The sequence below is a fragment of the Hippocampus bargibanti genome, linkage group LG12, assembly GCF_051943395.1.
Source record: "Hippocampus bargibanti isolate YZ-2025 linkage group LG12, ASM5194339v1, whole genome shotgun sequence".
Lineage (NCBI taxonomy): Eukaryota > Metazoa > Chordata > Actinopteri > Syngnathiformes > Syngnathidae > Hippocampus > Hippocampus bargibanti.
In genome coordinates this window covers 3,830,105-3,841,469 of record NC_142745.1, presented here as the reverse complement: position 1 = coordinate 3,841,469, position 11,365 = coordinate 3,830,105, and the positions used below count along the sequence as shown (strand labels likewise).

The 11,365-nt window shown below is 40.3% G+C and overlaps 3 protein-coding genes across 3 annotated transcripts; 1 reads left to right on the top strand and 2 right to left on the bottom strand.

Annotated features, from left to right (window-relative positions):
- Positions 1 to 521: 521 nt before the first annotated feature.
- Positions 522 to 3,039, bottom strand: tmem167b (transmembrane protein 167B). Its single transcript, XM_089009706.1, has 3 exons — positions 2,881 to 3,039; positions 2,177 to 2,308; positions 522 to 1,428 (listed from the first exon to the last, which is right to left on the bottom strand). Exons 1-3 carry the CDS (start codon positions 2,888 to 2,890, stop codon positions 1,346 to 1,348), a joined length of 225 nt encoding a protein of 74 aa, XP_088865832.1. The 5' UTR covers positions 2,891 to 3,039; the 3' UTR covers positions 522 to 1,345.
- Positions 3,040 to 3,457: 418 nt separating this feature from the next.
- On the top strand, positions 3,458 to 6,545 carry LOC148890024 (axonemal dynein light intermediate polypeptide 1-like). Its single transcript, XM_089009703.1, has 6 exons — positions 3,458 to 3,538; positions 3,939 to 4,081; positions 4,748 to 4,917; positions 4,987 to 5,165; positions 5,306 to 5,470; positions 5,546 to 6,545. Exons 1-6 carry the CDS (start codon positions 3,458 to 3,460, stop codon positions 5,579 to 5,581), a joined length of 774 nt encoding a protein of 257 aa, XP_088865829.1. The 3' UTR covers positions 5,582 to 6,545.
- Positions 6,546 to 6,715: 170 nt separating this feature from the next.
- Positions 6,716 to 10,434, bottom strand: b3galt6 (beta-1,3-galactosyltransferase 6). Its single transcript, XM_089009701.1, has 2 exons — positions 10,294 to 10,434; positions 6,716 to 9,948 (listed from the first exon to the last, which is right to left on the bottom strand). The coding sequence occupies exon 2, from the start codon at positions 9,936 to 9,938 to the stop codon at positions 8,919 to 8,921; it is 1,020 nt and encodes a 339-aa protein (XP_088865827.1). The 5' UTR covers positions 9,939 to 9,948; positions 10,294 to 10,434; the 3' UTR covers positions 6,716 to 8,918.
- Between the last annotated feature and the right edge of the window lie 931 nt (positions 10,435 to 11,365).

The window sequence follows — 11,365 nt, the reverse complement described above, 5'->3', positions numbered from 1 at the left end:
GAAAGCTTCAAAAGAAGCTAACAAAATTTATGACGCTACAAAAACGTAAACGTACATTATACCGTGACTGTAAAGTGTATTTGAGAGTTTTGAAAGGCGCTTCGAAATAGGAGTTCAAGTGGCTTTAGCGGTTTGCTTGTAGCTTTTGCTTTGTTGAATAAAGCAAACGTTTGATTTGGAGAAAAAAAAAACTTTTTTTTGTTTTTGTTGAAGAAGTTGTCGGCCACCGGGCCGAGACGTTTTGAAAGTTATACGCTCAATGTAAAAGTTGTACGCACCGGGCCTCTGGGCAGGCGTTATTTCAAACACTGAAAATACCTTGGAAGGGTTGGATAATTTTGAGTACTTCTGTCAAACTCGGGGAACACAAACTGTTCATCGTGGGAGTCACATAAAATCAATATCTGTGATTACTGTACACATCAGATGGACGCTGTTCTCCTAATTGCAGTAGACTGAAACAATCTTGATGTCACACTCACTGAAAAAATGTTAGGAAACAAAAAAAAATAACACAAGAGTGAGAACCTGAAGCAAATGCTTTTTTTTTTAAATAAAAACAGACAATTTGTGTAGCTGACATTTTACTCAATATTCAATTGTATTCCCTCCCCAATCATTTCTGAAAAAGTCACAACTACAGTGCTGCCCTTATTTTGCATTATAGGCATATAGAGGCAGATTGAATAGACATGTTGGTTCAATTGGTACAAACATCCATTTGTAACAGTAATCATTAGACTAATTTAAAAAAATAAGATTATTCGTTATACAATTAAAATGGGGCTGAGTTGTGTGAGGCAAGAACCTGTTTCAAATCCATCTGGTTTGTGAGGAATACAATGGTGAAAGGTTACACAATTGTGTCAAAATACATACTATATTTCTTTATCCAGCCACTGAAGAAGCCTGGCTGAGGTAACCGGGGGAAAATACATTTTTTTTCCGTTTTAAACTGCTCACCCAAACTAAATTCATGCTGCAGAGGCCAACAATACGATGACTCATTGCCATACCTCCAGGATAAATAATAATGTGGATGAAAAAGAGAAAAACAGCATGAGTTGAAAACAAGAGTGACGCCACAGGGCCCGCCCACTTCTCTCGTCCTCGCAATAAAACCAAGGGGTGGATTCAGGATGACCTCATCTGTTTTGGGGAACCGTTATCTCCCCGGTCACCAGAAGGGGGCAGCGTAGACTCATCTATCAAAGCAAGTCCATGACCTGTTGTGACGTCATGGGTCACATGGTCCATTTGTTGTCCCGCAAGGACGAGGCATGACCTCACCGAGTTCAACACTCGCTTGTGCCAGTTCGAAGCGTCCCAATCTAGTCCGGTTTCATCATTTCAGGAAGATCAAATAGAAAGCCATGACCACACAGCAGATTGCCACAGAAATATGGAGCCGTGTTCCAATGACTGCAGCTACAAAGAAACAATCAAAAGATATACGCATGTAAAATATGTTTTACCTTAAAATATATAATAACCTTAGATAATGATGCACATTAGCAATTAACAATTCCCTCTGAAGTCCAACGCCATTCCATCAAGCCATCAATGACCATCACAAATGTAAATAAAGTGACTTTATTATATAGTGCAGTGTATTTCTTTCATTACAATACAATAGCACATACGTTATACATAGAATAAGGTATGTTGTGTGTAGTTTTAAGGCTTATTTAGTTGAAAATTATATTTTATGGAAACCTGGGAACGGATTATTCTCATTTTAATGGTTTCCTATGGGAATTTTTTTTGGGGGTACACACTTTTCGCCTTACACACTCTGTCTGGGAACCAATTAAGTTCGTAAGCCAAGGTCTCACTGTATATTTATGATACAGGAAATTATATCATGTTAAAACTGAATGAGCTCTCAGTCGTACAGGAGTGGTCCGTCGATGAAAAGGTTTCTTCAGCCCCCATCAGATGACGGCTGGAAAAAACTTTTCATCGATGCATGAGCCTGACTAAAATCTGCATGACTGACTAAAATAAGACAATCCTAACCGAGAGTGCTTTACCAGTCTGTTTCCGCAAGGACATCGTGTCACGAGGCACTGAAGTAAATGAGTGTTACATTGTTTTACAAAGTAGCAGCTTATTGTGGAATAATACTACAGCTGCATTTTATCATGGAACAAAATTAGAATTAAAACACACCAACCTTTGTAAAAGACTCCCCAAACTCCTTTCTTCTCCGACAGCAGCCAGCTGTTGAGGCGAGGAACCTTTTTGAAGTATGCACACGTGCAGATGAAGAGCAGCCCAAACACCAGGATGCCATCGAAAGAGTACACTATGCACAAAGGGCACAAAAATGCAAATCAGTGATGTCATGATATTCAAGATTTTCAAAGTCGTCAAAGCTCATGTCATTCTTTGAGTTGGTTTGATTTGTAAGTGTGTAGGTGCTACTGATCAAATCTTGAAGGCACTTGAAATATATTCAATTGAACTGACAATAAAAAAGTTGATGGCAAGATAACGACGGCGTTTCGCGTTGGTTTATAAAGGTTGAATGCTGTGTACGTGTACTCTACAACAGTATTCACTAATTTGGGTTTCGTTGGAAGGGGAAAAAAACATCAAGCGAGTCCTGTATGTTCAAATCCGCTGGTCGAAGAAAGTGACCGGAATTCAGGGCAAGACAAATCTGTTTCGCTATGAATGGTCGTGTGTGATTCAAATGACAACTTGAAACCATTCTAGACTGATAAATTAGTAGAGAAGACTCTGCTTTTGTAACTGAAGCAAACGCTCCGGGGCCACGTACACAGCTAACTTGACGTTAGCTTTCGTCAACGTCGGTAACAATCGTATTCTGCCGCTGACATTTATTCAACTCGCATTTTAGTAAATAATACTTACCATTTGTCATATTCGCAGTGGCCTTTTATCGACGTCACGTTACAGTTAACTTAAGTCCATCAAAACGCCATCATGGGTTTTAGGAAAGGGAAGCTAGCGAATTGGACTTCGCAGTCACTGGATTGACGTTTCCGGATTCAAACCTCAGTTTACTTCTTTGCTTGGCGCGTATCGCGCACGACTGCCCCCTGGCGGAATTTACGATTTGCAACATCGTAAAACACGCCCACGTAATATAATCGATTTTGCACGACGCCACCACAACGTGAATAGAACTTTTCAAAATTCCACCTTAGCCGTGACATTGGTAAAATATGCCCTTATCACGTCTCTTTTTTTAAACACGACATGAATGACAAGCGATGATGTCGCTGCTGGTGACGTTTTCGCAGGTGGCATGATTTCAAATAGTAAACAATCTGTTTAACTCGGTTCCATGTAATACAATGCTTTAAACGTGGTGCAGGTGACGCTCAAAATATGATTTGTTTTGTTTTGGCATAAAAATGACAGATGGGACTGTATCTTTGGGAATTTTTCAAAATATAGAATTTAAATATTTATTTTGGAGCTCATCATGAATGCACCCGCCAAATCTCTATTAAGATATGATCGCCCAGTTTTAGTTCCCAAAAGTGCAGATAAAAAATTATCAAAGGTGAGTAATACTAATTATGTTTTAATATGTTATGATTAAAATGTTGATATAGATACACAAAATACTCCGTATATTATAATGCAGTATATCAATGTTTAAATATATAATGGAACGGTTTTCTTCTTCCCATTTAGGAGCAATGTTTCTTATGTCCAAAAATAAAGCAGAATTAACACATTATTTCTCAAGTTACACTGCATCGCTGTGCAAAAGGTGATGTTATGTTGTATGTACTATTGGCAACAATACCCTACTTACTGCAATACCCTACTGACTGATTTATTTAAAATTGACATCCAATTTAAATCTGCTTTTTACATTTTAAACATTCATAAGTTTGGCCCGGACTTGGCTCCAATTTTTTGAAGTGAATTTTAAATACAAACGTTTCTTATTTCAGGGACGTCCTCCAAAAGTCTCAAAGTCGAAATCTCATCAGCCCGTTGACTCTTTGCTACTACGCCCTCGTAAATCCATAATAGCCACGCTTGAAGACATCAAGCAGAAAAATGAGGACATTCTCAATCTCATGTTTCCACCCAGGTAATTGAGCTGCGAATTGGGCATTTTCAGAAAGTTCCGCCCCCAGTTCGTGACGTCACACCAAGACGACTTGCATTGCTCGAGAATCAAAACAATGGCTTCAGATTCGGAGAATATGCTTTCTTATTACACCTCCAGTTATGAATATGGTTCAAATAGTTCTGAAGAGGAAAGCATACATGTTTGCAATCGATTAAATAATTTATTCCATGCTATTTTGAGGCAACATTGGGGAGAAACGATAACCAGAAAAGAGGCACAAAATGGCGACCTCCTGTGGCCACCTCCATTTCCACAGGCTGATAAATTCCTTATATGGAGCTTGGACACCCTCTTCTGGCGGCTTTTGGGTGCAACACAAGGTTTTCAGACCAAACAATACAGCAAAATACATTGACGTGATGGAAGGACTGCTACAATGTGTCTTTTTTTTTTCGGTCAGGGGCGTTCCTTTAGTGACGTCACGTACGGACTCGTCACCAACTCAAAAACAAGACTTCCTGCATATTCAGTCTTAAAACGTAAAATATAGCTACATGCGGTGGAATCTTTGTAAAATACGCTCAGTAGAAGTCATTTGAAGCCATTTTACAAATTATGGACACAACTTGTCCGGAGACGTCAGTTGTCCTTTAATTGTTATTTATTGACGCCTCGCCTTGCCAGGAAATGGGAGGGGGCAAACAGAGAGTGGACTCAAAGAGTGTGCGGTGAACCATCCACTCGATTGGATGTGGTGAATCTGGAGGGAGAATTGGACAAGAAGCTACTGCAAACACGTGCCATGGAGACTGGAATCTGCCCTTTGAGAAGACAATTATACACAGAGTGCTTTGGTAAGTACTTGATCCTTACACTTCTCTTGGTTGTCTACTGGTTTGATATCAACTTTTGTCATTCGTTAGATGAACTGATCAGACAGGTGGTCCTCATTTGTCCTGAGAGGGGCCTAATGTTGCTGCGGGTAAGAGACGAGATCCGAATGACCATCGCTGCTTATCAGGCGTTCTATGAAAGCAGTATGGTTTTTGGTGTGCGGAAAGCCCTGCATGATGAACAGGACAAGGTGGCCCTGAAGGACAGGGTAAGAATCACAGATTAATAAGGAAAAGTCACCCGAAATTATAACATCCCAACCGTTTCGTGAGGAGTGAATGTGATGTAAGCTATCAAAGTTTTAGTCACACATTTGGAGTACTTATATTGCTGTTTTTTTTTGTATAGCTTTCAGATTTGACAAATTTAGTCGAAGAGCTGATGGAGCAATTGGAGCAACAAAAAAAGAAATGTGTGGATGTGAAAATAATAGCAGCTGAAAAACAACAAGTGCAGGAAAAGAAGAATACAGAGGAGATTCAGACCCTGAGGAAAAACAACCAGCAGCTCAAGGTCTTGCATCACAATACTACAGCAAGCATTGTAATTCTGGTTTATTTTATTATTCTTAAACCTCCTTCTGTTTAGGTCCAACTGGAGGGGCTCTTCCTGGCAAAGAAGTAATTTCACCTGTATGGATTCTCAGTAGCACATTTCACTCTGATTTATTTTCTCTGCAGTGTGCAGATGGGTTGACTTTACCAGTGTTAATCTAAGTCACTTTGAAATTGTACATCTCGCAGCATTACACATAAATGCTTGTTTGCTGAAAATGTCATTAACATTTTTAGTACTGCCAAAGTAACCTTCACTGTCCTTAAAAGACAACAGACGTCTCCGGACAAGTTGTGTCCATAATTTGTAAAATGGCTTCAAATGACTTCTACTGAGCGTATTTTACAAAGATTCCACGGCATACAGCTATATTTTACGTTTTAAGACTCACGCTGAATATTCAGGAAGTTTTGTGTTTGAGTTGTTGACGAGTCCGTACGTGACGTCACTAAAGGACCGCCCTTGACCGTAAAAAAGACGCTTCGTAGCAGTCCTTCCATCACGTCAATGTATTTTGCTGTACTTGTGTTGTCTGGGGACCTCGTGTTGCACCTAAATGCCGCCGGAAGGCTATAAGACGCCCTCTTATAGCCTTCCGAGCGCCTTCCAAGCGCCATATAAGGAATTTATCAGCCTGTGGAAGCGGAGGTGGCCACAGGAGGTCGCCATTATGTGCCTCTTTTTTTGGGTGAGAGATTTTCCCCTCAAAATGGCACAAATAAATTCTTTAATCGATTGCAAACATGTATGCGTTCCTCTTCAGAACTATTTGAATCATATTCATAACTGGATTTGTAACAAGAGAGCATATTCTCCGAATCTGAAGCCATTGTTTTGATTCTGCAGCAATGCAAGACGTCTTCGCATGACGTCACAAACTGGGGGCGGGACTTTCTGAAAATGCCCAATTCGCAGCTCAATTTTTTGCAGATTTTGGACACTTTAAGACATTTTTATTGGTGTTTTGCATTTGACTAAAAATATCATACTGCGTGTTTTGGGTATTTTAGATGCCATAAAACGTTTTCCTGATGTCAGTTAAAAAACAAAAACCGACGTCGGTTGTCCTTTAATGTTACATATACTGCATAAATAAAATGCCTTTTAGTGATTAATACAAACAGACTGATTGATTGATGAAAGCTGGAAATGTATAAACCATCCAGACAATGAATACATGCGACAGAACATCATTTTAATAACAGTCAGGGAAGATGATGCACAATTACAAAAAAAAACACAACCAGTTCAAAACAGTACGAAAAAATATCTTATCATCATCCACTCTATTGTAACAGGTGGGAGATGTTTTGGAACATGTGTTGTATGATCAGGGAGTGATGTCAACTTAGAAAACATCAGAATAGACCACCCCCCACCCCCCAAAAAAAACCCTCGACCTGCTGGCATTGGCATCCTTGACAATTTTTAATATTGATTCTGTCGTCCGCAACAACGCTCCAGAAACGTGTGGACTTTAGTCTGTCCGTTGTCATGACACACCTTACACATAATAATAATAATACATTTCATTTATAAGCGCCTTTCAAAACTCTCAGCGACTGACCTCACGAAGAACCAGGAAAGCCTGCAGAAGAAAACATTCAACCATTTCGTCTTTCATACACTGTACCAACTCCATTTGCAGGAAAAACATGGACTGTTAATCATAACTTTAAAAATACAAATTCACTGTGCTTCCTCATATACCATCATAACAACCAGTGTGCTTACTGCATAATAAATTAACAATAAATATAAATATTAAAAACACAATATAATTGAATGTATGAATCTCCAGGCTGAAATTTTAAGTGGACAGATGTTAGGAAGAGGTTCAACGGGAGGAAATATGTAACAGTGGACTGTATTGACCTCTACTCGAAGCTACTGAAGACAGAAAGTGATGTTTAAGTTCAAAACCACCAAAACACGAAACACTAGATGTGACAAACTTATTCTTGGCTCTTTTGAAACGGAAATTTTATCCCTCAAGCATTAGCATATGAATGTTTAGTGATGCTTCAGCGAAAATAACAAAGAAAGAAGATGTGAGGACATCTGTTGACAGTTCATTGGAATTTCACGGGAATTAAATCGTAAAGGGAGAGCTTAAAATGTTTACAAAATAATCACATTTCCTCCCGGCAGGTGAGTTGTCATGCTTCGATTTGTAATAAAACCTCAAACTAAGAACACTTGACATTATAGTAAAGGATAATTTCAATTAAGTATGATACCAATGTTTTGTTTACAGTGCTAATGTTAGCTTCGCATTGCTAGTGCTCCTGCAAGCTCAATAGTTCTCTGCGAATTTTAAAACAATTCTCAGAAGTGAAACTTACTAGTTCAAACGACGTCTCCGGACAAGTTGTGTCCATAATTTGTAAAATGGCTTCAAATGACTTCTACTGAGCGTAGTTTACAAAGATATATTTTACGTTTTAAGACTCACACTGAATATTCCGGAAGTCTTGTTTTTGAGTTTGTGACGGGTCCGTACATTACGTCACTGAAGGAACGCCCCTGACCGAAAAAAGGACACATTGTAGCAGTCCTTCCATCACGTCAATGCATTTGGCTGTACTTGGCTGGTCTGAAAACTTCATGTAGCACCAAAAAAGAGGCAGAAGAGGGCGACAAAGCTCCATGTTTCCCCCCCATGTAACCAAGTCCGAGTGTCCTTAAGCAAGTCAATGAACCCAGTTGCTGCTCATGCTGCTATCTGTCATCAGTAGGGGAGTGAGGAGTCAGTGTAAAGAAAGTGCTTTGAGAACCGCGTAGGTGGAAAATCACGATACAAGCAAAAGTCCATTTCATAAAAAAGAGCTTGATGTTGGTTAGTAGAATATTAGAATGACACTAGTCGCACCAATAGACATTAGAGAGCATACTCGTATTTCAGCATTACAGTGTTTCCTCATAATATAAGTGTCTTACATCAGGTGATGTCAAAGTGATGCCACGGGCGGCCATTTTACGTTGCCACTCGCTAAGTCTGCCTCACTTGATTACAATGATTTCTCAGTACTATTTTCACACTATTTTCTGTATTTCTGGCAAAAATGGGTTGCGGAATTTATTTCTTTAAATTGATAAGGATTAATACATAGCACGAGCAGCACAGCGAGGTCAATCTGTGAATAAATACGATAGTCAAAATTAAACAGCAATTTAAAAAGGCTATTAATATATAAAACTATGTGCTCACAAAATTGTACACGCTTGTAATACCTTTCTTTGATTGCCCCAAATGCTCACATTTTTTTATCCACTCAAATCAAATCATTTTGGGGATTTATGAGGAGAACACAAAGCTACAATGGAGGTTGTAGTGTAAACACAATGAGAAGGGACTTAAATAAGGGACTGGATGTCGATTTTAGCGAAGTGACAGGGAGATGAATTAAGGAACGCCTTCCTTTCTTTGGCAGCACTGCGAGGGGGGCACACCCCAATCATACACATATGAGAGTCGCAACCTAACTTCCTCCTTACAGAGCCTGCCGTCCCGCTGAAGCATCTGGTGCTTCTCCAGCATGTCCTCCAGACTTTGCTTATGTGTCACCAAATATTTGTTGTTGCAACCGCGCGATTTGTATTCCGTGTCAAAGCGCGCGTCGTGCGTCCGCCGAACATCCACCGGAGCTAGCCATGCGCCCAAAGACACGTCCTCACTCTGCCATATCTTGAAGTAGCCTGCGTTAAGATGCACATATCGTACCAGGTCGGATGACAGGATGTAGCCGCCGCCTAGGGCGTAGGGTATGTAGTAGTCGCAGAGCTCCCAAGAGCTTTCCCGCCATTTCCCAGCTGTCTTCACTCGCCCTCGGCCAGAGAAGAAACCCCAGTACAAGCGAGTGGGCTCCTTCCCACGCAGCTCCTCTTTAAGAAGGTCCAAGCGTGCAAATGTGTCATCATCTGCTTTGAGGACAAATTTGAAGTCCACATTGCGGTCCAGCCAGGAGAACATGTGCAGTACCTTCATGGTCAAATTTTCGTAAGAATCTTTCAATTCGGGCAAGAGGAGAAGATCCTTGTGACGCCCTTGCTCTACATTGAGGTTCTCAAGGTCTTCGTCGGAAAGCCCCAGAGTTCCTACAACAAACATGGCTAGAACATCTGAGTCCCGCTTGGACAGCCATGTGCTCCGGATGATACTCCTGCGCTCTGTATACTTGGGCCCTGTTGTGATGAGGACTACGAGGAATGCTGACTGGTCTTTGGTAAGGGCGGATCGGTCATGCTGCTCCGGACGGGGATGTAAAGCGCTGGCACGGGGGGCAAAGCCCGGTGGTTCACCATGACCCTGCTTTAGGGTTTCTGAGGTGCATTTGGCCAAAAAGACAAGGACCACAGCAAAGGTGGACACGGTGCACAGGAACAGCGCTGTCTTGTGGCGGCACACCACACGAACCAAATTCATGGTGCCGAGCCTGTCATAAGACACATAAAATAGGTCATTCAATAATAGATGCAATACATTTAATTCATCAGAATTGCAAAAGAAAATTGCGTGAATGCCCCAAATTCCTCGGTTTATGGTTTGGATGGTTGGGCAAAGATAATGTTGCATTTACTTTAGTAACTAGCTTCTCAGCTTGTTAACGAAGAAACATGCACTGTATATCGATGAGAGATGGACCACTCCTGTACGACTGAGAGCTTACACAGACGTAATGCATTGTATATCATTCATCTTTATGAGTTTGTTATTTCCAGATATACCTCTATGAATGAATTTAGTCCATGATTCAAGATTTGTTGGTTCTTGTATTTACCTGAGGACTAAGGTGGCCAGTTCGTGAATAATCAAGCCACAGCAGGCCGTGCAGCTTCGCTAATGTTGACGTTGGCGATCTCGTCCAGATGCCCTGCGCAAAACGTCTCCACAAAAAGCAAAAGCACTCATGGTGCGTGAATTGGACGGCGACTAAACGAAACAAATAAAATTGCTTAAAAACGAAGGGCCAGCGCAGAGCCTAACGTCAATTTTTAATTTTCCTCGACGCAATGAGGAGGGTGATGATGTACAGGAAACAGGAAGCGTTACCCCTTAAAAAGAAAAATAAAATTTATACGCAAATACGGCATGTTTTAGTATCATTTCTCGTCACCAAAATGTGTGTATAATTACAAGATCCCATTCTTGTCTTTAAAAAAAAACGAAATCAAAACGAGGCAGACCAACTACAATTGAAAAAGACCATTGAAAGACCAACTACGCATTTTACCCATAGGTGTACGTGAACGTCACCGCCACGTTGGATGTGGAAAATGGAACAATATTTTATCTCATCACTGCCTCATTCATTTGCTTGGAAATACATCAACCGTTTTACCCTCATCGTTGGATTTTATGTGCTTGAGACTGAGCAATTATTTTTTAAAATTGTATTTGGTATCTAAAACGTAATTTTGTAAATTAATTGTGTTAACTAAGTCGTTCATATTAAATTAACCCGCCGTACTACTGTTTGTTATTAGCTGTTTTGCTGTGTTGGTTTTCTAAAAATAAATGGTGCATGTTGAGGAAGCAATGCAGAGCAAAATATAATATGTCAGAGGCCTTTATGCTTGTCCAGTGACAGTGAATGACATTGTCAGCAGTTACCTAGATATATATCACGGAATATGGGTGGGAATAGGTTTATTGGGATCAATTAAATAGAAAACACAAAGCTCTTTACCTTTATGCCATAATTACGTTTCAGGAAATTTGCATTTTACTCTGACATGAATAACCGGAACCCCATTTGACGCGACTTACTCATGTAAACCCTTACTGTAGCCGGAAAAAATAATAACCGACGTCTTTTGAATATCCGGAATGTCCCTTAATTCCGTCATCTC